Source organism: Streptopelia decaocto, assembly GCF_964273445.1.
Source record: "Streptopelia decaocto genome assembly, chromosome: 11".
In the NCBI taxonomy this organism is placed as follows: Eukaryota; Metazoa; Chordata; class Aves; order Columbiformes; family Columbidae; genus Streptopelia; species Streptopelia decaocto.
The window spans coordinates 425839-450417 of NC_138666.1; the positions used below are offsets into that span (position 1 = coordinate 425839).

Below are 24579 nucleotides of genomic sequence, written 5' to 3' on the forward strand. Positions count from 1 at the left end.
ATCACATGGAAAAATATACCTTAAAAACGACACTTAGTCATGCAAATGTAGCACTTACAAGAGTTATCTGGACCAAAAGGACCTGTGTAAAACTGCATCCTACTTGTTGAAAGAATCTGGAACTACCAGACTGTCACAGATAACAATCTGTATCATATAGGCCAGGGTGAGATATTTAATACTGAAATCAATGAGAAGTAAAGGAAATCTGTCAACAAGAGTTTTAATTAAATATTGAAAAAAATGCAAGTAAAAGTTAACTAGGTTTTTTAAACACTTATTTTTCTGCATGAAGTGCATCTCAAATTAATGTCCATTTTCATTCTTCAAATCGAAAGGCAATGTGGGACCAGCACAAAAACCGACACCAGGATACAGCCTCACGGGTCTGAGCTCCGAGCTGCTGATTGAGTTCTTACTGGACATCAGACAAGGGTTCATTCTGAGGCCGGGAAGTGTTGAAGGTTCTCAATTACTCTCTCTCCCCGCCCCCCAACTTAATCTTCTTACATTCTAAGCATTTGTAAAAATTTTCTTTGTCATTCTAATGAAAAGCTGTGGTTACAGCTGCTGTTCATTTTTTATTTTAAAGAAAAGATTGTTCAGTTACTAGGCTTGTATATTAAGAGTTGTTTTTTGGTACCACAATCAGCACAACAATGATGGTTCGACATGCATTTGTAAATAAAGGACATGCCCAGTGCAGGCGGGTTGGTCACCTTTACTGAAAGGTTTCCTGGAAATAAAATAGCAGCATAAACCCAAACAAAGCAGGAAACAAATGCAGGCTAATGTGGAAGTCTGGTGAAGTATTGTTGGCAAATTGTGATGTTCGCAGCAGCCTCTGCGTGGTGCTCAGAGCTGCTGCCATGAACACTGCACCCAGCCTGCTGTACAGGTGCTAGATTTTGATTTAATAAATAGTCTGTACAGTATCAAACTATATAAAAAGCTTAAAAACCACAGTGAGAATTATTGTATCTTAAAAATTTTTCAATCTTGTAAAAAATTTAAAATTAGATCCAAACCACCATTTAAAAAGGTATGAAATGTGCAATTTTGTAAGTGGAAACAAGGGGCACAAGAGGAGCTCCATAAGGGTTAATAAGAGTTGCTTTGCGATTTCTCTCTGTTTCAGGATCTGCATCCACCTGGTGATCACAGTTCTCTTCAGGCAAGTAGGACACCAGCTAAAAGCATCCTCACTGATTTCAGGAGGCAGGATTGGCTGCCGTAAGAAGTAAAAGGCTATTTCAGGAGACATATACAGTACAGTCTATTTATGTAAATACTTGGAAAATGCCAAGATAAAATTGTTTTCTAACTACAAAGCTGTGAAATCAGTGAGCCATATGGATCTATAATATACGGCAGAATATTTTACATTAAAATCTTAAAGCTTCTTGAAAGAAAGCTGTTTTAAAAGTCTGCATCTAGGATAACAGGAGTACTTGCTTGTGTCTTAGCCAAAAGCTGTGAAGATTGTGTACCTCCAAATGTACTAAAATTAATATAAGTCAAGATTTTTAAAAGGCAGTAATCCTTTACACTTATTTCTCACAAAGCATAAGTGAGGGACTGATAATTAAAGGCAATATAAATGGTAGGCAAGATGAAACAGACGGCTGTAACATAATTCTTGTGTCTTAACTGGCACTTAACGCTACTTTCAATTTGACAAATACAATAAGACACCTATGTTGACATACACGTGGTGCACTTAACTACTTTTATTTATGTAACTGAGGTATTAAAATTGTCTTGAAAAGCAGACGTCCAAAGAAGAGAAAGTGATATGAGGAATAGAATAGTAGTCATGGTTTTCAGTGTTCAATGATTAGTAGTTATGTTTTCTTCCAGTATCCTTATGTTACAGTTTCCATGCAAAGTCTCTGTCTTATTCCTCCACTAGATAGGTAGCTTGGGAAGATGGGAGGAAATACACCATTTTTCAGCATGAATTAGTTATGAAGACTTTTTTTCAATGAAGTATAATAAGCTAAAAGTGTGTGCATCTCACACGCTGCATATAGTACACTTTTAATATATACACTGTCATTGTACACAAGCATCTTGTATATACACTGATACCACCTTCACTAGGAAATTAAAAATCAATAGATAAGGAACCTTGTGCTGTATCTTCTCTTCCTCTAACATAGATCTCACACGGGATCTCCTCCATCACCCTGTCCTCTATGACTTGCTCCGGGCAGTCGTGCGCTTGTTTGAAAGTGTAACTACTTTTCTTGAATGTGCTATTAAACGTTTTCATGGGCTGGGGCTGCGCAAAGTCGTTGCGAAAGGGCAGTTCCATGGAGCTGAGGTTGGTCCTGCTTTGTTTTATATTAGAGGCCTGGGAGCCACAGTGGTGGTCGTGAATGCACCTGGAAGCTGTTGAAGGGCGTCTCATTTTCTGGTAGTTTTCAAGTTCTTCTGATAAATCTGCCAAATCTGCAGAAATTTCCTTGTCCCTCAGTGAGAACAGTTCATAATGTGGAGGATCAAATACTTCCTGGAAACCAGTTTTATTGAAAGCAGTCTTGCAAGCCATAACCTTTTTGCGTGGTTGCTTTACTTGTACTAGAATTGAAATTATGAGAAGAACTAAAACTATCCCTGATGTGATGCCAATGATTGTTCCATGAGTTTTGGTGATCTGTTCAAACAATCCAGTTTTCTTCTTTTCTGTAAAGAAAAGACGAGATATTATGATTAGGCTTTTATTTTCCACACTTTTGATCATGTACTAAAACAAAGCAAGCTGTATTATGATTGCCATATAAGTGCTGTATTAATGAAATGACTTAATGGCACTGGAGACTAGAGCGGTATGTCAGCAGGATTTATCGTACTGGGTCTGTGTGGATTCCTTGTCTGCACTAGTGGCTATCGCGTGGTAATTCAGTGGCTTCAATCTGGAACCTATACTGATCCATATTCCAAAATCCACCAGTTCAATAGCACTTGATACAGCTACAGATGATGCTTCTCCTTCCATGGTTTGCTCCTGCTGGTAACATTCCCATTGACGGCAGTAGATGGAAAATTACCTAGTTCTTTAAAAGTGCAATATCATAGGGATGATGTAAGATTGATTGTGGTGTTTTCACATCTTTTGGAAACTTAATGACCATGCCTATTGTGTAAGTCTCTTGTACCTATTTCAACAGAGGAAGTTTTAGAATAGATATATTTCAGTTTTAACAGTCCAGTAATCAAGTCAGTTGGAAAAAAGAAAGGGAAGGGGGGTGAGGGGGAACCAATCAACCCACATCATGCAGCGTGTTTGGCTAGTACTTCATCTGAAAACACACAAGATGGCAGCATCAGAACAAGATGGTTTTGCATACTTCAAATTCTCATTTGAAGATTAAAATTATCCAGTTGGGTTTCTGTTCTGTAAATGTGCTTGTCCTAGGGGACTAGAGGAATTCTACACTGAGACTCTGCAACATCTGCTACTGGGGGAGAAAAGCACCTAAGACTACGTAGAAGAAAAGGTAGGAACCTAAATGTTGCATATTATTTTCAGGTTTTTGGCTCCTGGCATCTGGATGTGTGTGTTACGCGTCTGAGTACGGCACACACAGTGCACGGAGAGTTCTATCCCACCATACACTATTTGAAACAATCCCCATACTAAACAGGCAGTCCCCAAAAAATCAGCTCATAAAAAGTTACGTCTGAAATACAGTTCCACTTCTTAGACTGTTTACTCGGAGTGACATTTAAACCTTTAATGTGACGGGAGATACCTCTCCTTGTCCTGCCCACCTCACACCTTGGTGTTCCCACACTTGGTGGGAGGCATGAATTTCACTGCTGTCGCAGTTCTCTCATCTGCATCTAGGTCTCTTAATTCCTGGGAGATATTCTCATCAGAAAGCTGTTATACAACAGTCACGTCTTCTCCAGTCTCTTAAAAGAAATTGCAGGCAACCGACTTTTCTACCAATTTTTATGTCACTGGGCTTAGGCATAAGGTAGGTCACAGTATGCTCAGAGTGAAGTAGCTATCGGTATGGACTAAATGGGAACTCCGGGCGCCTGCGGGAACTGAACACAACTGCGAGCAGCTTTCTTTTCAAGGCTGGATATTGCTCCCGTGCTGCATCAGTCTCCCTCCCGCCTCCCTTGGCTGGCCGGTCTGCAGCTGCCTCTTAATTATCTGCTGTGCAAGTAACAAACCAGAACCTAAACTGCATCCAACATAAAACACGGGAGGTTATTTAGCACCAGATACAGTGACTTACAAATATTGAGAAAGATGCTTTCTTCACACTGCGATACCGTTTTTATGGAATACATTCTTTTAAATCACTGCAGTACATGAATGAAGGGTGGATTCTAGGCAACATTCCAGAAAGCAGTTGGTAGAGACAGGAAAAAAATATAGCAACTGCACTGAAGAGGGAACACTGAATATTATCAAAGCTAAGGATTGGTTAGAGGAAGCTTAATTCTGCATTGAAAACACGGGAGTTACGGATCAGTTCTGTTATCTGGAAAGCTTCCACAATATACCGTCCACTAGAGTATTTATTAGGGGTGTGAATTTTTTTTCGTTTGCCCAAAATGCAATTTCAACGTATTTTTTTAAATATGTATTTACTAAAAAAATTAAGCTTATATCAAGATTTTCTCTAGAGAAGGTTTTGGCCCTTCCTGCAGGGTCAATTTCTCTTTCAAATGGAGTATCTACTTAAATCTTTCTGGAGGTTTGTGTTCAGACCTATTTATGCCATTCTACTTGTCAAAAAAAATCCCAAGCTCACACTTATTGTTTCATTGTTTTCTTTGAGCAAAGAAATGTGTTGACCTTAAACTGGTTTGGTTCCAGCTCTGAAAATTCAGTTCTTGTTGAAACACAGGTAAATGTATTTGTGCTTTACTAGAAAAACAAATTCCTCAAATCATGAGAATTTTTCTATGAATCCTGATATCGAAAAAAGCCTTTACTGTAGTTGTGATGGTTTAAACAATGCTCCTCTGCCCCATGTTCTAGAAGCGGTGATTTGTGTGTCTGTTTTCCATATACGATGACTTCTTGCTTCCTAACAATTCCTCCTTCTTCGCATCCTTTCTCACACCATATGCAGCAGTTGCATTTACTCTGGGATAGTCTGTGATTAACAAATTGAAACAAATGTTCTAAAATTGGCTTTGTCTTTGAAGAGTGTTGCAGCCCTGAGAAAGGCTCTTTGTGCTTGAAGGCTTGTCTGTCTTTTTCAGCTCTGTATTTTTTCTCTGATAAAAGGTATCACCTGTCCCTACAATCCTTGCTTCATTTAAAGTTTAGAAATGGATAGGGTGCAACCCAACAAATACTAAATCCTATTCCCTATTAAGCTGACATCCGTTAAAAATACAGTATATGCTGAAGAGGAAGAAATTTCATTATAAATCTGTCAGATCAATATTTAGGAAGCTTACACATCTCCTGAGTTTAAATAAAACATTCGGAACACCTTCCTAAGAATAGTAGAATAACTGCTTTCAGCACATTTCCAGGAAAAAGACCTTTCCCTACGCCCTTGAGAGGCCAGCCCGGCTCCCGGGGCCAGCCCTGCGCCATCCTCACCTCTGCAGTGGTTCTCATCCCAAGGGTATGCACAGTTTTGAATGCCATTGCAGACTAAAGAATTATTGATGCACATGTTGCTATGGCAGAAGTAAGTGTTGCCTGAGCAGGGAGCTGCAGGAGAGGAGAAAGGAAACATTAGGAATTTTCACTAATGGTTGCATTGCAATAAAACAAGTAAATTCCTGGGTTTTTTTAACATGCACACTCATTCTTTATTTCAAACACAATCACTTTTTCTACACACCACTAATTTTCAGATGATTTACTCCCTCTTCACATGGTTGCTTTCAGGTGTATTATCAATGCTACCAAAACCAAATATTTCTTGTTAAAAATGGGTAGCAGCCAGAGACAGTCACAGAACACAGATAACAGAAGGCTTTAATACTTGTCCTTAAAAACTTAATACTTAAAAATCACATGCTCACCGTCAATGATGTATGTATTCAATCTGCTGTGCATCTGCTATGTAGATGGGATAGCTGGTTGTGAAGCAGTTCCTGAACATCTGCATTTTGGAGCCCATTAATATCTTAAGGCAAATCAGATTTCAGCTTGTGGAGGACTGTTCCAGTAATTGCAAGATATTGCAGTAACTGGAGGCATCTAAGTCACTCCTGCTTGGGAATCAAAGCTCTTAGATCCTCCTGTTAGAGCTAATGCAGGGATTAAGATAGAGTACAGTTCAGCTTTTTATCTATCTGTCCATATATAGTTAGAAATTTTAAGAAATAAATTAACTGTGAAGTTGCCCTAAAGCTTTTATGTTCCCGTGAATGTTTGTTATACTTCCTTGACATCAGAAAAATATATTTAAAAAATAGTTATAATAATTCTTTTCAGGATGCTATGTAATATACATAGGGGATTCTTTCTAAATTGAAGGCACTGGACAAGAAATTCATATTCCTGTTCTCTGTCTCAGTAATGTGGTATTTTTATGACAGAAATGTCTATTATTAGTAGAGTTCAGTTACATATTCAATAGCAAGATGCGTGTAAGACATTCTGCTCTTTGGTTTCACAGAAATAATTTATTCTTGAGCAATCTAGAGTCTCTGAAACATGATGTGAACCCCAAAGGGTGCAGCAGAGGAGCGTGACTAGTCCTGAATACAGCGTGTTTCTCACTTATTTCTTCTGTTAGGGCATCAAGGTCTCAGTGACAAAAACAGGGGTTATACCTGAGAGAAAATTCACACCTTTAATTCTGAATTTGCATTCCCTAATTCTAATATGCATTATCTTCCCATTTCTTACTTCACTGAATTTTGGTAACCTACGCTGCTTGTTTTTAAGCTTTCAAATTGGCTTCTTGCTATTGCTTAACCCCTGGCAACGTGGCATGAAGTTCCACATAGGAAGCTTGTGCTTTAATTGTAGCACAAGTGCTGTAGTACTTGAATGTAATACAGAATGTTATTAGAGTGTATTTTGAAAGAGTTTATCTATGTAATTTCAGTGTTTGAAAATGTCATAGTAACTATCACATGAATCCTCCTTGCTCAGCTGAGTGGAGAATTTGTTTGGATAGTAGATTTAGTCTGAAGAATACTGGTTTCAAAGCTGATTGATGCTTAGGAAGGTACCGATCATATGCATTATATAGGTTATGAATGAGATGGCACATCAGGTGCCCTGGGAGGAAAACAACCACAGTGCGTGTGCAGGGATGGGGCTGGGGAACCCACAGCCGACCTGGAGCTGAATGTGGTGAGGGACACGAAAGGCAACAAGAAGAGCTTCTTCACATGTACCAGCACCAAAAGGAAGGCCAAGGAACATATGGGCCTACTGCAGAATGGGATGAGCAGAGCTTCCCTCCATGCCTGGTGTCCTGGTGTCAGCTGGGATGGAGTTAATTTTCTTCCTAGTAGCTGGTGTGGTGCTGTGTTTGGGGTTTAGTATGAGAAGAATGTTGCTGACACACTGGTGTTTGGGTTGTTGCCAAGCAAGGTTGATAGCAGGTCAAGCACTCCTGGGCACAGAGGCTGGAGACGCAGCAGAAGCTGGGAGGGGGCCCAGCCGGGACAGCTGCCCCAAACTGGCCCAAGGGATGTTCCACACCATACGACACGCTCGGTATATAAACTGGGGCAAAGTTGGCTGGGAACTGCTGCTTGGGAACTGGCTGGGCGTCAGCTCCATAAGTGGTGAGCAATTGCATTGTGCATCACTTGGTTTATATATTCTTCTATTATGATTGTTGATTTTTTTTTCCTTTCTCTTCTATCCTATTAAACTGTTTTTATCTTAACCAATGAGGTTTACCTGTGGGGAGAAAAGGCTTAGGTAGTTTTCCTTCTAAATTTATAAAGAAAGATTGCGCAAACTTTACTTTTGAAAGGATAAATAGGATCATTGTTTAAACAGAGTAGCTTAAAAAGGGTACGTATGTAATAGGTGACAATATCTACTAAAATATTTCTGCCGGTGAGATAAAGGAGGATCTATGACATCCGTGTCCAGGGTGGTTATGGATCCATATGTATCTGCTGGTGTTTCAGTATGGATCTGTATGGAGTTGTAGTTCTTACGGAGGCACTGAGGAAGGATTATGATGTAAGACACATTCCCTTTTTTGTCTGAATGGGGGAATTTTTTAATCGTTCCTGTATTTTCGGTTGATGCATTCTGCTGCTGCGTTTCCATCCATCAGCACAGTCTCTATTTTACACTCCTGTGTAGTCTCCTTAACATTTTAGGGGGATGGCTTTTGTTCACAAGTTCACAAAGAGGGGACAAATAGATTTCATTTTCCTTTTGTTTGCTATCTGGGGAGTACAAAGTCTAAAAGTCACAACAATTGATCAGTTCCAGTCCAGGACTTCAAGGACAGAGCTGCACTCTCCTCCTAAAAGCTGCCTAAGCCTGGTGCAGCGTTCACAGTGTTCTCTGTATCAAGCATTAGTCATGTATTGAATCAAGCCAGAAATCAAATACATCGATTTTTAACATTGCTGGTAGCTGAATTACTTAGTCAAATTTGCAAGCGGCGCTAGGTGCGCGTTAGGTGACTGTCATGCACAATTAGTTCGTTTATGTAAATATTTTCAGAAATATTGATTGTTTTCATGGTTGGCTTTATATAATTACAAATCATTAGTAAGGCAGAAGAGAAAAATAGCTTAATCAGCTGAAAATAAAATAAGCATGGATTCACTTTTTTGGTTTGAAAAATTGCTTATCAGTAGAATATTTAAAAATATATGAAACATTTTAAGACACATACTTTTGAACTACCATATCCAAGAAGGACAGTATTTCAGGTTAGAAGATAAATCAGAATAACCGTATACCTTTGCAGATTTTATTCTGCCAATGACTTTTGAGTTGCTGTAAAATCCCCAGTTTGGAAATTTACCTTGTTTCAGGTGCAGTGACTGTTTCAATCTCTTGCATTCAAAAAAACCCCACAAAAAATACCCCAGCTCAACAGCAACAACAAAACCACCAAACCACTCCAGTATTTATCATACACTGTCAAAGTTCTTAATATTTTCTAGATTGAAAGCTGGAATAACATGTGCTATCACTAATATTAATAATTGTAGTGAAATAAAAAGTACTGGAAAAGCAGTTATACATTTTGCAAACAAATTGTGCTTAAAACTGGTATTTACCGAAATTCCCAATATCTAGATGCCTATTGCAGGTTCAACAACAGACCAGTTTGAAACATGCAATTGGTTCTTACTCCTCTGTATGCAAAGTAAGCAAGAAGCTATTTCTCTTACAAGTCTCTGTTACTTTAGACTGTTTTACAGAAAGAAACTTTTCTCCTGTGCTAAACTTGACTGGTTCACGGAAGAGAATATAAAATCTGCTTGTTACCTGTAACCTGAACTTCTTTGCAAGGTGGTGACCAGGATCCCTTTCAGGACTGGCTACAGAGATGTCGGTTCTACCAGAAAAGCTACTTATTTGACAGCAAATCTGTGCTACTTATTTTTCGAGCAGAACTTTCTGAAAACCTCTAGCACAAGCATAGGTCTGATTCCCTGAAGCAGCGGATCTGGTTTATTCAGCTCTCCTCGTGTATCTCACAGTTCTCAAATCAGTCTGCTTTTGTGCTGCAGATGCCACCATCTTCAGGTTCTGCAATGCGCACAGTGTAGTCCTTTGTAAATATGTGAGGCAACTAAAATTCATTAAGTCTAGAGAGAAAGCACTTAGAAGAAAATCTCACAAGAAGCACGCTTTCAAGGAATATCTTAATTTACAACGAGACTCTCTCTAACCCAGGCTATGGAATCCGAATAGAAATCCAGACTGCATTCCCAGCTCTGCTTTCCATCTAGCCTTCATAAATCAGTGTGAACTGAGCTGCTTATCCCGGGCGTGCAGCACAAGCGGGCTGTGCGGAGGGAGTCAGAGCCGGCAGATCAGACTCTGCAGCGTCACGCGTGTTCTCAAACCTTCTGAACATCCAGCGTGGGCTGGAGAAGAGCCCGTTGTAGCGTCTGGGAGGGGCCCGGCAGCACATCTCCCAGGGGGACCAGTGGGAGAGCGCACGGCAGTGCCACTGCTGGCTCTGCTCATCTGCAGAGCTCTGTGAGAAGGACATGGCCTAGAGCTGTATTATTACTGAATTCAAAGGAAAAAGAAGCCCTTGGAGAATGGGGGAAAGCCTTTCTTCAGGAGCCACGATTAGAACTGTCATAAAGCCAGTATTTATTTCACCTGCTAGCACACGAAGGAAACAGAACCAACCTTTTTTGTGTGTTCCTGCTTCATAATATACAGCTGATGCTTTTCCTAATATACCTGAAGTACCCTGATAACAGGAGAATAGGCCCTTTACAATCTACTTACGATCCACGAATGAAGTGAAGAGCATCCTGAAGCGGCTGAGCCTGCTGCCCTCGTCGGCCCACATGCGCACCACGCCGGTGCCCGTCTGCAGCGTCACGTCGTTGGCCACCGTGCTGCAGAACTTGGCCTTCAGGTTTTCGATAGAACTGCTGCCGTCGTACACAGCAACGAAGTTTCTTTTGCATTCATTTGAATGCTCCATTTGATAGTCGAGAAACCGCAAATAGATCTGTCGGAAAAGAGAAATTAATGTCTCGAGGAAAAGTGCCACAGAGAGGACAGTTTTCTTTCTTAGCAAATCTTGAATAAGATGTTTTGTCCCCTTACACATATTCTCCCCATACACTCCCAATTCACACCACTTTTAAGCGTACATTTCCTTATTACATGTCGATGTGGAGTATTACTTGACATTTGTCTGAAGTGTCTGTTTCATTTCTCCTCCCTCCCCAGAACAATCTTTACTCAATGATTTACTCTCATATATATTACTGCTCCCCTTGGGGAAAAAGAAGTAAAAAGCAAGATGCTGAGGAAAGCCCTAAGCAGCTCTGCTGAGTGAGGAGCCCAACCACGCCAGAGGAGATACAGGAAACACAGAAGTGTGCTCAAAGAATTGTAATAGTATTTTGTCTGTTCCCATTTTAATTCATAAAAACAATGTTAAAATATAAGGGAAGGAGTCTAGTCAGAAAAGCTCTGAAGTAAAATAAGGAAATTAAAATTCGTTTCTTCAGAATGAAAGCTAATTACTGCATCAGAGCAGAGTTACAGAAGACACAAACAATGAAGTCAGGAGTAATGCAAACAAAAATGGAAGCAGGAGACATGTAGCTGGCTATCTGGGAAGAGTTAAGGAATTTAAGCCCATCTTAATTTCTCCAAAAGCAGAAATCTAGTCCAAGAGAAGGCAGTGTATGTGGCAGAACACAGGCAGCAAGGAAATTAGAAGAGGAAGACGGCAATGGAAGAGTAAGCAAATTACTTTACAGGAGCAGGAAATTTGTGCAAGATTGTAATTCAGTTACATGAAAACATCACAGGGCTTTTTAACCTCTTGAACGGTTCTATTGGAATGCTTAAAATCCTAGTGAAAGTTGATGAAGTATGTAACTAAGTCATTGAAGCATGCTGCAAAATCCATCCTTAAACTTTACATATTCCTCAGACAGCCATGATTTCGAGAGAGGAGAGATCTGTCCCCATGGGGGACGAGGCCCCTGCTCGGCCAGAGAGGCCGCGCTGCTCCTCTGCCCATGTGGAGCTCCGAGATCCCTCAGATACACCAGCTCTGGCCTGTGCGTCTGGATACAGCCCCCAGTGCCCTCTGGCCGGCCCTGCGGTGCAAAGCCCTTGTCACAGGATCCCAGAGTGTCAGGGGTTGAAGGGCCCTGGAAAGCTCATCCAGGTCAATCCCCCCATGGAGCAGGAACACCCAGATGAGGTTACACAGGAAGGTGTCCAGGCGGGTTGGAATGTCTGCACAGAAGGAGACTCCACAACCCCCTGGGCAGCCTGGGCCAGGCTCTGCCACCCTCACCCCAACAAGTTGCTTCTCATCTTTCAGTGGAACCTCCTGTGTTCCAGTTTGCACCCATTGCCCCTTGTCCTGTCACTGGTTGTCACCAGAAGAGCCTGGCTCCATCCTCCTGACACTCCCCCTTTCCATCTTGATCCCCAGGAATGAGTCCCCCCTCAGTGTCCTCTTGTCCAGCTCCAGAGCCCCAGCTCCCTCAGCCTTTCCTCACACGGGAGATGCTCCACTCCCTGCAGCATCTTGGTGGCTGCGCTGGACTCTCTGCAGCAGTTCCCTGTCCTGCTGGAACTGAGGGTTTTCATGCACCTGCTTAAGGACAAGAACCTCCAGCCCTCGTTAAGTTTGTGAAGCAGGGAAGGCAGGGTGCATGTCCCACACTTACTGCCGCTGCATTAGCTATTTTTCTGCCCTTTTGCCATATCTCGCTTTTAATCTCAGCTAGTGCCAAAGCCTTTTAAAACGGAATTTTGAAGAATTCACTATAACAAAACCAACCACCTTTGTGTGGGGTGAATAAAACGGTCCCCCCATCCACTGCCCAGGCCCTACGGAAAAGGCAGGAAAGGAGCCCAGGACCCCATGGCTCTTCCCTGCCAGTGATCTGCCAGTGCTGCCTCGGCCATATTATCTTACACTGCATCTCACTGGTTTGTGATTTTCAGTATATATAAATATATATATATATATCTGTATACACACATGTTTTTTCTACTGTCTTTGTTGCATTTATTATACTGCTGGAAATTCTCAGCTATGCTGGACCCGTCTTCCCTTGATGTCTGATCTCCAAACACAGGTGTGAGCTCCAAGTGCCAGTATTTGGGCTGAGAGATGGTGTTTGCGTTTAATGAATGACTTTACGTATCTGCTGTGAAATTACAATGGAAGCTAAAAATAAATTAGCACACTTTCAGTGGAGCTATTCAGGGTATGAAAACAAAGGAATAATTCCATTAAAAGAGCTCAGCTCTACAAAAGCTCCTTCTGGTTAGTGCATTAGGCAAGTAAAGATAAAAGGTCCTCACTCTTAGATTATATTGATTATTCTAGTAATTTTCTGAAAGCTGGAGGTAATTAAATATCTGTTACGCAGACTTTTAAAATCCTTTCATTGCTGCAGTTGTGTCAGTTTTTAAAATTTATTTTTATTACAAAACCAAACTGAGGAAATTAAAAATGTCTATGCTTATTTTTCTCAAGAGACTGCACCATATCAGACCTAATGGGTTTTATCATCATAATTCTGCCAGAACCGAAACTCGAGAAACCAGTCAGAACACGTGGAATTATTTTTCTGCAATGTTTCAACTCAGCAGTTTAGGCTGACGATCTCAGGACTGACCCACCTATAACTCTGCCCTATGGCAACATGCCATAATTAATTAAAATGCTTCAGTCCTGGTGCACTCGAGTGGCAACGTAGAGAGAAAATGGGTTTATTAGTGTTTCTGCAAGAACTGCTGCTATTACTTAGCCTAGTATAGGGCTCTAGAGAGTGGAGTCACTTCCTCAAAGGCTCAAAACCATTAACAGAGTATTAAACGAGTATATGATTCTGAAACATAAAGCTGTCTGTTAGGTGGGTTTTTTTTCAGTTTCTTTCTTTTATTTTTATTTTTTTTAACAGGGTATAGCTATTGTATGTTGGAATTATGAAAAGGATTTTGTCCTTGGCCGCAAAAATCAAGATCAAGCTGTTTTAATGAGCCCAAGACAGTGCTGTTTTCATAAGCAGGCTCTCTGTGGGAACAATCATAACTCTCATGTAACAAATGCTGGTTTAGGCTCAAGCAGCTACTATGGCGCTTTGGGGCTTGGGCAGAAAAGCTCTAGTGAATTTTACTGTGGCACTTTAAGAGGGTGTGATCCTACAGCTAAGGCAGAAGAGAAAGAGTGATAATTCCTCAGCTGTTTCCAGGTAAAGTCGTTTATTTTAGATCCAACTGATGCTGAAACTGTGTTTTAAGGTGCTGGATTGTGAATCAGTCCGGGGAGGAGCAGGTACGTGTCTCTTTGACTTTGGACAGAGCCCAATTCTCCAATAGAACCACTGGAGGCAAAATGTGAAGCCATGGCAGCGAGGTTTTCTGGAATTCATGGAAGCTGTTAGCCCGCGGTTTTGCCTGCAGTCTCCCAATAAAACCAGAGTTCAAGTCGAACGTCCTTGAAAATCGTTCGTTAACCAGCGTTCACCATTATTTTATATTTTAAGTTTCAAATAATAGGAAGACGGCACCGTGGACTTGCTGTGTAACTTCAATTTTGGAAACAATCCCCTATCTGGATTTCCTAAGCCACTGATACATAATTCATTTCAGCTGAAGTGAGATATTATGCAAATCACAGCTAGTGACTATTACCTGCTTCTAATGACTTGGAAACCCATTATATGCTGAGTGATGTGAATGAAACCCACCTTAGCATTTGGAGTAGCCTTAATTGTCCATATGCAGTCAACTGCTTGCCCCGGTTTTGTTTTTTCTTCTTGTTCTACTTGACTGGACCGTACTATTCCATCAGCTCCTGAGAGCTCAAATTGGCAGTCTAGGGAGAACATACACCTTGCTGTCAAATGCAATATATTCATTTAAAATTTCATGTATAAAGAAATTGTTACTGTAATACTAGACCTGGGATGGGATTTAAAATACCTCCTAGGTAAGTGAAGTCAGGATCTGTAATAGAAAGAAGTAATGAATCACACAGGCGATCAACGCTTGAAAAGCACTTCAAGGTTTAGTGTAATCTGAAGATTATGTCCTTTTTTTCATTATGTCACAATAAAAATTGCCAGAAAGTTTACTGAATTGATTGGAAGGTGCAGAGACTTTTTTTTTAACTGATAACATCATTCCACAATGATTGACCTTATCACAATACAGTAGTTCTACCCTGACTGCTCAGATTTCCAGCATAACACCAAAAATGACTATTCCGTTTTTTGTCCCTACGTTACCTTCTGAATTTAAGGCTGCCAGCTTCCCTGAAACCCCTGGAGCTCCCCAGAGCACGGGGGATCTTTCTGCGCTCATCATTTTTATCAGATTCCTGTCTGTCTAGTTCTGAACAGTCTGAACTGCAGTAGTTTAGTAGAACAGACCAACACTTTGAAATCACTAATTGCTATTAATAAAGAACAGAAAGAAGGATAGCTCAATATTACTTTTCCTCGGGTAGCAGTGCCTCTTCTCTGAGGACAGGCAGCACAAGACATGGTTTCTGAAGACGGACTTTCACCCTGATTGCTCCCGTCTGCTCTCTTCTAAACGTGCCGCATAGGTAGCGCATGGATCTGTGGCACACACTGTAGCAGTGCACTGTGTGCACGCTACTAGTGAAGTAGGAATATCCTCCACAATGATGAACTGGCGGTACCTGGCTTTGCTGGGAGGAGGCTTTGGCTGCAGCTGGGTCTGTGATGGGGCTCTGCAGGCTGACAGGTCAGTGTCTCCAGCACCCACACCCACCCCACGCACCCACCCACAGCCGCGGCACAGAAAACCACCCCAGGAAGCCCTCAAGTCACAGCGTGTGAAATGTCAGCCCATGCAAAGCAAGCACTAGATCATGCAAAGTGCGTGCCTGTTTTGTACAACAGTGTTTTCCAAATGAAGATCCAGAATTTGGCCATTTCTGTGCCCGCCTAAATGTTTTTCTGGACAGGGATTTTATCACCTCCTCTAAACGCCTCAGTCCCGAGCTGCAGTACAGCTCAGCAGATGCCACCTTTGTCCTCCTCGGTTTAGTTACCTATACTGAAATCTGTGACCATTATGTGCAAAATTCAGCAGCAGATTTTCAGCCTTGTGAAGCGATTATTTTAATGAAGTGAGAGTGTATGTGTGTGTCCTTCCATTTTCACAATGCTAAAATATTTTACCACGCTCCATGAAGCTGTAGATGAAATTAAAAGAAAAAAATATTGGCCCTTCAGTTGCTGCAATCTATTGTGAAAATAATATACATTTTAAATGTATATTTAAAGCTCCAGCCTGGAACTAGGCTAAGTTAGTTTTGAAAGTGACATTCATGAAACGGCTTTGGAAATGGACTTAGCAAAATGCGTAAGTACTGTCCCCGTGAAAACATTCCAGCACATTCTTCCCTCTGGACTGGTCACCATGTTAATCTGAAGAGTTTCCAAGTCTCAACCCCTAGCAAGGTACCCAGTTCTACAAGCAGTAATATATATAACCATGTTTACTGTTTTCATGTGCTGTAGGGGTAAAGATGACATTAAAAAGTTACGCCCATGTATACATTTATAGTAGTAGTAGAGCTGACAATTGTATATTGGCCAATATACAATTGTATAAGGACAATAAAATGCGGATAACTACACGTATAGTATCTACGCAGTGCAGCAGCCAAGCACTGCTCAAGGGCATCAGGTCACGTTTCCTTGTGACCAGCACGCCCTGCCAGCTTTACGTGGCCCCACGGAGCAGATGCACTTTCTGTTTGGCTAAAGGCGCTGTCAGCACCTTCTCCCTCCCTCGTGCCCCGGCACCCACACCGTGCGCTGAGCAGAGAACAGTGCTGCTCAGCCTCCTTATACTGAGAGTGGACGCTTGGCCTGGACAGCTATTTCCTTTGGCTTTTCCAAAGGGAGATTTCAAATGGGTTGCGTCTGGCTGAAGTGCTAGTGTAGATTTGCTTCAGATGTTTTTGCCATGGCGTCTCATATTCCTAGAAGACGGGCTGTTGGAAATCCCAGCTATTTGTCTACATAAATGTGCCTTCCATCACTGCCGCTGGTGAGACTGGTGTAAATTAGGAGTAACAAAGAGGGAAGTTGCGAAAGCCTTCGGCATGGACAATACCAACGGACTCCTTCGCTAGCAAACTACAGACCTGTAATTCCCTTCAGGCAATTCTCCTAAGTGGCTTTAGCGCGGTGTGCTGTAAGACGAGCAGGACCGAGGCTGTGACTATCACGATGTCACTTTGCCTGCATGAGCACGCCTGGTGACACACGGCCCTGGACCGCTGGCATCGACACCCACGGACGCTCATTACCTGGGTCAGAATTTAAGGCATCTTTACCTGGTATAAACGAGTACTTTGCTTGAAATCCCTTTCCTTCCAGCTCCTCATCAGAAGTAAACTTGATCCACATAAATCTCCCTGTTGATCTAATTAGTGCAGGACTTTTCAGACCACAGTAGCGATTAATGAGGGGGGAGAAACCAAAAGGCCCATCTCGAACCTCCAGATGATCAAACCGACATTCAAATGAGGGTTCTATGTAATAAGGTTCATCAAAGGTCAGCTCAATCCTTTGTCGTGGAGCAGCTAGACGTAAAAAATCGAACAGAAGGTTACATGAAGATCTATATAAAAACCACATGAAGACATGAAATAACGAGCTAAGCCTCCAAAACAGCAAATAAACAAGGGATTGGAAACTTCTGAGATTACATCTGGCAGTCTCCTACAAAAACTCACACTGTCATAGACATTTTAAAAATGCTTCTGTAGAAGATACTTTTTCATGGAATTCTATGGATTTTGCTTGCTGATCTTTATTGTTGAACACTCAGAAGCGACATATATTTAACGCCGCGCATGGAACAGATATTAACATATATGCAAAGGTATTCAAACAAGTTTTAATATTAAGATATAAATTAAAACCAGTGTTCTGTGAAAGCAAAGTACGTAAAAAAGGACAAAACATTGAGGGATGCAGAAAATAATAGAAAAGATACAAAGAACTACTCGCGGGTATATTTCCTAAACATTAAGCCCAAATTTGCTGATCCTTTGGCAGGAAACACCTTTTATTAGGATATTCAGAGAGGTGCCAGTGTTCCGTATGCACTATTAACATGCAGGTGACTGCAGCTGTTTGAAGTGTGAGCTGGTAGCCCCTGAATCCCGACGAGCTGCAGCTACGGCAGCTTTAGGACTGGACTTTGACCTCTGCGCTGTGGAGCCCTATTTTATGAACAGCTTTAGCATTTCTTGTTCTTGCCACCTCTTGAGCTACATGAACTTGCAGATACTAACTGGTATCTGGAACGACAGCATTAAAGACTCACACGCTGTCTGATCCTTCTGAATGCCAAAGGGATTTATTTATGTGTCTCTAACACTGTTCAGACATCCCAGGAGTGACAAACACGCGTAGCCGTTTGCACATATGGGCAGTGGGCTGCGGGAAGGACCCTGGCTAGAAACTGCGGCGGGTTTTTGTCTCCCTCGGGTCCCCATGGTGCTTCTGGGTAGGAGGGTGAGGACGGCGCTGGGTTCCCCGCGTCCCGCAGCGCTCCAGATGTGCACACCAGCAAAGTGAGGGTGTCCCTGAACCGGTACAAACAAAACCTGAAACAAACGACTTGAAATACTTCAATTAATTGATATTAATCTGATTATTAAGCTGACTAATATTTTTAGCTCACTTCAGCGGGTTTTGGGTGCGTTCTAAAAAGAGGGAGAAATAATTAGTGTGTCACAAGTCTTGCAGTTTTTTCCAGCTGTTCTCCTTGGAATGGGGTTTTGTTCTAGTTAATGAAATTGTTTTGTCCTCATCGCATAATTTCAGTAGTGACCTGAGCAGTGCTAACCGATCTCCATATTTTTATAATAGTACAGTGCTGTGGCAGTCACATGTGTCTTTTTTATTAATAAAGGACAGCATAAAGATCTTCTGCTTGTGAGACAGAAAGAATATAGTCTTCAACCAGCTTCTGCACTTTATTATCAGCAATATTGGAAGTGATATTAAGCTACAATTTTTATCTTCAGAGATTACAGTAGATCAGATGCTGCTTTTTCTGGCTGTGAGGGTATGTCTTATTCCATATAGCTAATTCTCGAATGTTTGTGTTTGCTATTAATTTGTTATTATTACTTCGGACAGCAGATTTAGCTCCACGTTCACCCAAAGGGCTGTAGAACTGACTGTATCACCAGATGGCTATACAATACTTGACAGCAGAGTCGAACAACACTGCTTCAACAGTTCGAGATGGTCCATTTGATGGTAAGATTACAATATGACAAACCAGAAATACAGCACGTACCTTCTAAGATATAGATGCACTCTTGATTTGGTGGGTACATGTTGGGGTAGTTCGGGGAAGCAAAATGCCCTCCATTGCTTGTCCGCACCCAGTTGTTGCACTGCGTGGGAGGAATGCGATTCACTCCAATATTTTGCCCACCTTAAGTCAAAAAACAAAGCGATGCAATTAATTTCTCCTGCAAGCACGCACATTTCATTTTGCAAAAGTAAAACCCTGACATAATGCCTATGCTGTCAAAGATGAAAATGATTTTGGTTGAAAACCCTCTGATATGTCACTTAGTATCTAGCTAGGAAACTCTCCTGTTTCATTTAGTGATGCGGTATATCCTGAAGAGACCACCGTTTCTGAATATCCACTAATCCTTGGGAAGGGAAGAGAGGGGGTCAAACAGTCACAGCGGATGCCAATACAGCAGCATTATTTTATGGCTTATGGCTGCTCCATTCCTATGCAAGTACAATCCAAAATGTTTGTTAGCTTTTACTATTTTTGGCCTAATTCTACAGTATACTGCAGGACACGGCTCACAGATTGAGTATCTATTTACATAATTTGTTGGAATACTGAATGCTTATAACAGACTGAATTACAAAACGTGAATATATGAAATACACAAGGGTAGCTAACGTTACTCATAATGTTACTCGTACTGCCGCAGTTACTCTTGGCAGCCCTTGGCGCGGGGGCCGTGCCGGTCCCACCGCAGCTGGGCCCGCTGAGCTGCCCCTGCGTTACAGCGCCGGCCACGCGGCAGCTCGGGGGCTCACGGGTGAGACTGCTCCGGGAAACTCGGTAGGTGGCAGCTCACGGAATTCTTCTCTCCTGCGGGTGGGTTAATCCCACACATGAGAGAATAAGGTTCGTGAAACTGCCGCCTTCCCACCCCGCAGGCTTCAGAAATGGCTGTGGGTGGATCTTTGGAAAGCTTGTTGTCAGATACAGGAAAGATGAATTTCTGTGGTGGTTTTTTCCCCACTTCTAAGGTCTAAAACCACAGAATCTTAACTGGGTAAGTGAACATCCATGTTCTTTGGGACTGGATGGCTTTGTCCAGTAAAAACATGCAGTAAATATGAAGAAAATGGAAAATACTGGAATTCATATTGGTAATTCAAGAGCTATTAACACCTGAACACAAATACCTCCTTTCACTTGTTTTCCTTAATTAAAAGTTATAAAACTCTTAGATTTTTTAAAGAAAATCATCAAAGCAAAATTGTACCTTGTGTCTTCTGTGCAACAGCAATCCCTTCCACCACAAGGATCGTCACCAGCAGCACTGCGGAGAGACATGGACAGGAAGAACATCAGTAACACAGCACAATTATAGACCAATTTCTGCAGTCTCTACTCATGCAAATCCCAGAATCACCAACCAGAGCAACTCAGAGCATGCAAAAATATAAATTAATACGTGTTTTCTTAACATTTCAACATGAGGAAAGCTGTGCAGCCCGAGCGCACTGTCAGTTCTTCCAGGTTCCTCAGCAGAGCACCTGTGAGAATAGCAATTTGTTGTCTGAGGAGACCTGAAGAATATCTTCTGGAGTGCCTATTAATGTGCAAGCATTTTATAAAAGTAAATGGTATCTATCTTTGTGTAACTTCTACACCCTGAAACAAGAGGCTTCACTGCTATATTGAACCAGATTTACCCTCAGTCCATATGTGTAACACATACAACAGACTTCTCCGGCATCCAAGAAACGACCGGATTTCAACTGACTCAATATTGGACCTGGTAAAGATTTTGTTACACTCGTCCCCAACCCTCGTTGCTCTTCCTTCCTTCAAGCCCTCTAGATTGTTTTGCTGTTGGCCTTTCCCTTCCATTTACACTTTGATTGCACCCGAGCAGCGTCAGTCTGAGCAGCACATATTAAAGGTTCTGGATTCTGCTATTCATCAACAGTTTAAAGCAGGCTTAATGTCCGGATTTTCCCAAAATGCTCTGTCTCCTCAAGTTGTTAGATGTTACCAGGACAGAAGGGAAAAGAGAATGAAATGGAGCGTGTCATTGCACCACTCTTCACATCTTTCATTTGCTTCTGACTCAAGTATCTCTGCACTTCTGGATACGTATCTTAGAGAACTTGATGAGCAGGCGAGGACTCGGCCCTGGACAGACGACGGACACAGGATACAAGATGTGGAATCATGCCTGTCATTGAGATGGTGAATAGAGAGCGACCACTTGTTGTCTGTTCAAATACGAGAACCAGGGGGTATGAGACAAAGCCAACAGGTGCCATGTCCAAAGGAAATTAAGTTTTTGTTTGTTTTGTTTTTTAAATGCACATACTTTACAATGCATCCCTAAAGTAGAAAAATTCTTGTTCAGAAACCCCTTAAGCCAGAAGCAGTTGGAAGTTTGGGGTAATACTTGGGGCAAATTTAATTTGCTCTACTTTTATAGTCTTTCTGAGACCTCTACTTTTCTGTCTCTGTGAAAGAAGGTACCAGGTTAGCTGGACCTTTGGGGGTGCTGCCGCAGCGCCAGCACGCGTGGAAGAACAGGAGGAATCAATGGTTGCCCCTCAACGTGTCCATCTAGCACCTGTGGTTTATCACGCATGTTTCTGCTGCCCCTTTTTCTCTCTACCCGTATTAAAACAGATTGTATATCATGATGAGACTTTCCTTACCAACGACCGCTTTTTCACTTGTAAGTGGAGTTCACAACTGTGGGTGTTCCGAAACACCAGATGGGCCTTGCAAAAAGTGTTAGTTCCTAGAAACTCACTTGATTTTTAGGGATGGATTATGAGATAGTAGGTTAAGAAAGACTTGGATAGTTTAGCAGCTTCCATCTTTGCAATGATTTTATATTTTCATCAATACTAATATACTGAAAATATACTTCCTGTCATTATCTCTGTACAAAGTATCAGCTGTTAATCATTGCTGACTCACCCTAGACTGAACACTCAGGCTGCAGAAGACAGACCTAGTACCTGTTACTGGTCTTCAAGTTACCCCTATTCACTAGTCTTAAAAGCAAATAAAAAAAAATAAAGATCTCATCTTTATCAGCATAGGATTGGCATTAGTTTACAGATATTTTTTAGTTTTTAGTATTTCTTATATAGATGCGACTATTTCAAAATTATTTGCAGTTTATTATTTGGCTTCTGTGTTTAAAGCGAGCACTCCAAGATGTGAGTTTAAGTGCATGAACTTACAATGCATTGGTACTGCTGAGATCACTTGTCCCTAACAGACAATCTTAACAGTGCTTATAAAGCTGTCTATGTATTTTCTTCTTTTTCCCCCATCATTTTTGGAACAACACTTCAAAGTTGGCTTTTGTCGTTACAGAAACTGCAGATGGCACAGTCCTACATAAATCACGCGTCAGCAAGTTCTTCTATTGAATTCACCCTTCTTGAAGATGCGCTATGCCCACCCTCTATTTTGCAAAGACATGGAAATCTCTTTATAACTTCTTGTGCTGCTTCTTAGAATGTGGTGTCGGCTTTGTTATTTTTCTTAAAACAAACAAACACAAATATGAATAAAATAAATACTTCCATGGCTAACAAGATGAACGCAGGCAGTCACTGTCAGGTAAGAGTGGGCAATGCGGGGGTTTGTTTCGGCTAGTACAGCTGTATCTGCTATGGTTCACATTGCTACAGTATACCTTTCTTTACCTTTTTCACCTTGAAAATATCAGTAAGCATCTAAGTTGATTTCAGTGTTTGTGCTCTCCTGTACAGATAAGAGACAACATGAGAATAGATACTTGGTGGCACTAACCAGCGATTCCCTCCTGGAATGATGTGGATGCAGAAAGACGCCTCCTCAGAGGACTCCAGCAAACCCAACCGGCTCTATGAACGGCACAGAGCCGCGCGTGTCGGTGCACGAGGCATGAACGGCGCAGAGCCGCGCGTGTCGGTGCAAAAGGTGTGAACGGTGCAGAGCCACGTGTGTCAGTGCACGAGGTGTGAACGGCGCAGAGCCACGTGTGTCGGTGCAGAAGGCGTGAACGGTGCAGAGCCGCGCGTGTCGGTGCACGAGGTGTGAACGGCGCAGAGCCGCGTGTGTCGGTGCACGAGGCGTGAACGGCGCAGAGCCACGCGTGTCAGTGCACGAGGTGTGAACAGCACAGAGCCGTGCGTGTCGGTGCACGAGGTGTGAACGGCACAGAGCCGCGCGTGTCGGTGCACGAGGTGTGAACGGCGCAGAGCCACGCGTGTCGGTGCACGAGGCGTGAACGGCGCAGAGCCACGCGTGTCGGTGCCCGAGGCCTGAATGGCGCAGAGCCGCGCGTGTCGGTGCACGAGGCGTGAACGGTGCAGAGCCGCGCATGTCGGTGCACGAGGCGTGAACGGCGCAGAGCCGCGCGTGTCGGTGCACGAGGCGTGAACGGCGCAGAGCCGCGCGTGTCGGTGCACAAGACCAGTGCAGAACAACACCATGTGCAGGCAAGTACAGCAGATAAATGGGCTGAATATTTGTCTTAGTGTGTTCCTCTTGTCACGTTACACGGATGAGCGGACACAGTGAGTATGGGCCACCCTCTCTTTGGTCCCTGCCCTCTTCATCCTCGTCATTTTTAACCCCTTCCACCTCTCGCCTCTCCTTGGCAATGTCTCTCATTCCATGCTCTCAACAACCCTTCAGCTGTACTCCAAGCAGCCCGCTGGCACACGTTGAAGGGCCGTCCTTTGCCATTGCTTTTATCCCGGGTGACAGCACGGTAAGAGGTGTCTCTAATGCTCCGTTGGTGCGGGGCCCTCACCCTGTGACACCACTGGCAAAACACCAAGAGCATTCGCATCTGTTCTTCCAAGAGGTACTATTGCCTTAAACTGGGTGCATTTACATGACACAGTATAATGTGAGACAGCAAACAGGAGATTTTTGGCCGTAAACAAGGCCTATCAATGTTCAGGATGAAAGGAAAAGAAAGGAGGAGAAGAAAAAAAAAAAAGGGTATTTTTAGACTGCCTCCATTAACCCATTTTTGTGTGTATTTTAAAAACAACAAAGCAATCGCTGGGTGTCCTAAATCCATACCACTTCCTGGGAAAATACTTTTGCATCTCGAAGACTAATTTGGAGGCTGCAAGTCAGTAGGAAAGAAGGACGGTGTGTGGGGGAGAGGGGGACGCTGTGGACGGAGCCGGGGAGCTGCGCTGAGCCGCGTCCTGCGCACACCCGCACTGCGCACACCCGCACTGCGCACACCCGCACTGCGCACACCCGCACTGCGCGCACTGTTCACACCTGCACTGCGCGCACCCCGCGCACCCGCACTGCTCGCACCCGCACTGCGCGCACCCCGCGCACACGCACTGCTCACACCCGCACTGCGCGCACCCCGCGCGCCCGCACTGCTCGCACCCGCACTGCTCGCACCCGCACTGCGCGCACCCCGCGCACACGCACTGCTCGCACCCGCACTGCGCGCACCCGCACTGCGTGCACCCGCACTGCGCGCACTGCGCGCACCCGCACTGCTCACACCTGCACTGCGCGCACTGCGCGCACCCGCACTGCTCACACCCGCACTGCGCGCACCCGCACTGCGCGCACCCGCACTGTGCGCACTGCTCGCACCCGCAGTGCGCGCACCCCGCGCGCCCGCACTGCTCGCA

General features: G+C 43.0%; 1 protein-coding gene and 1 long non-coding RNA gene across 5 annotated transcripts in view; one reads left to right on the forward strand and one right to left on the reverse strand.

Annotated features, from left to right (window-relative positions):
* Window positions 1–229: 229 nt before the first annotated feature.
* Window positions 230–24579, reverse strand: part of NETO2 (neuropilin and tolloid like 2) — a 32715-nt gene continuing 8365 nt past the window's right edge. Inside the window, exons 2-9 of one of the 3 annotated variants that reach the window (XM_082062490.1) lie at window positions 20196–20252; window positions 18968–19108; window positions 16986–17234; window positions 14591–14614; window positions 14356–14483; window positions 10403–10631; window positions 5585–5698; window positions 233–2688 (exon numbers count right to left, since the gene is read on the reverse strand). In XM_082062490.1, coding sequence (XP_081918616.1) covers window positions 2108–2688; window positions 5585–5698; window positions 10403–10631; window positions 14356–14483; window positions 14591–14614; window positions 16986–17234; window positions 18968–19108; window positions 20196–20252 — 1523 coding nt within the window. In that variant the 3' untranslated portion in view covers window positions 233–2107. Of the gene's footprint in view, window positions 2689–5584; window positions 5699–10402; window positions 10632–14355; window positions 14484–14569; window positions 14615–16985; window positions 17235–18967; window positions 19109–20195; window positions 20253–24579 lie in introns of all 3 variants that reach the window. The other 2 variants (XM_082062489.1, XM_082062491.1) reach the window with 2 other exon arrangements.
* On the forward strand, window positions 3246–23263 carry LOC309444558. 2 transcript variants are annotated; one of them, XR_014185074.1, is made up of 5 exons: window positions 3246–3503; window positions 18805–18927; window positions 20217–21218; window positions 22292–22540; window positions 22693–23263. It is a non-coding gene; the product is annotated as an uncharacterized lncRNA (long non-coding RNA). The 2 variants fall into 2 exon arrangements; XR_014185075.1 differs by having other exon boundaries at window positions 18808–18927.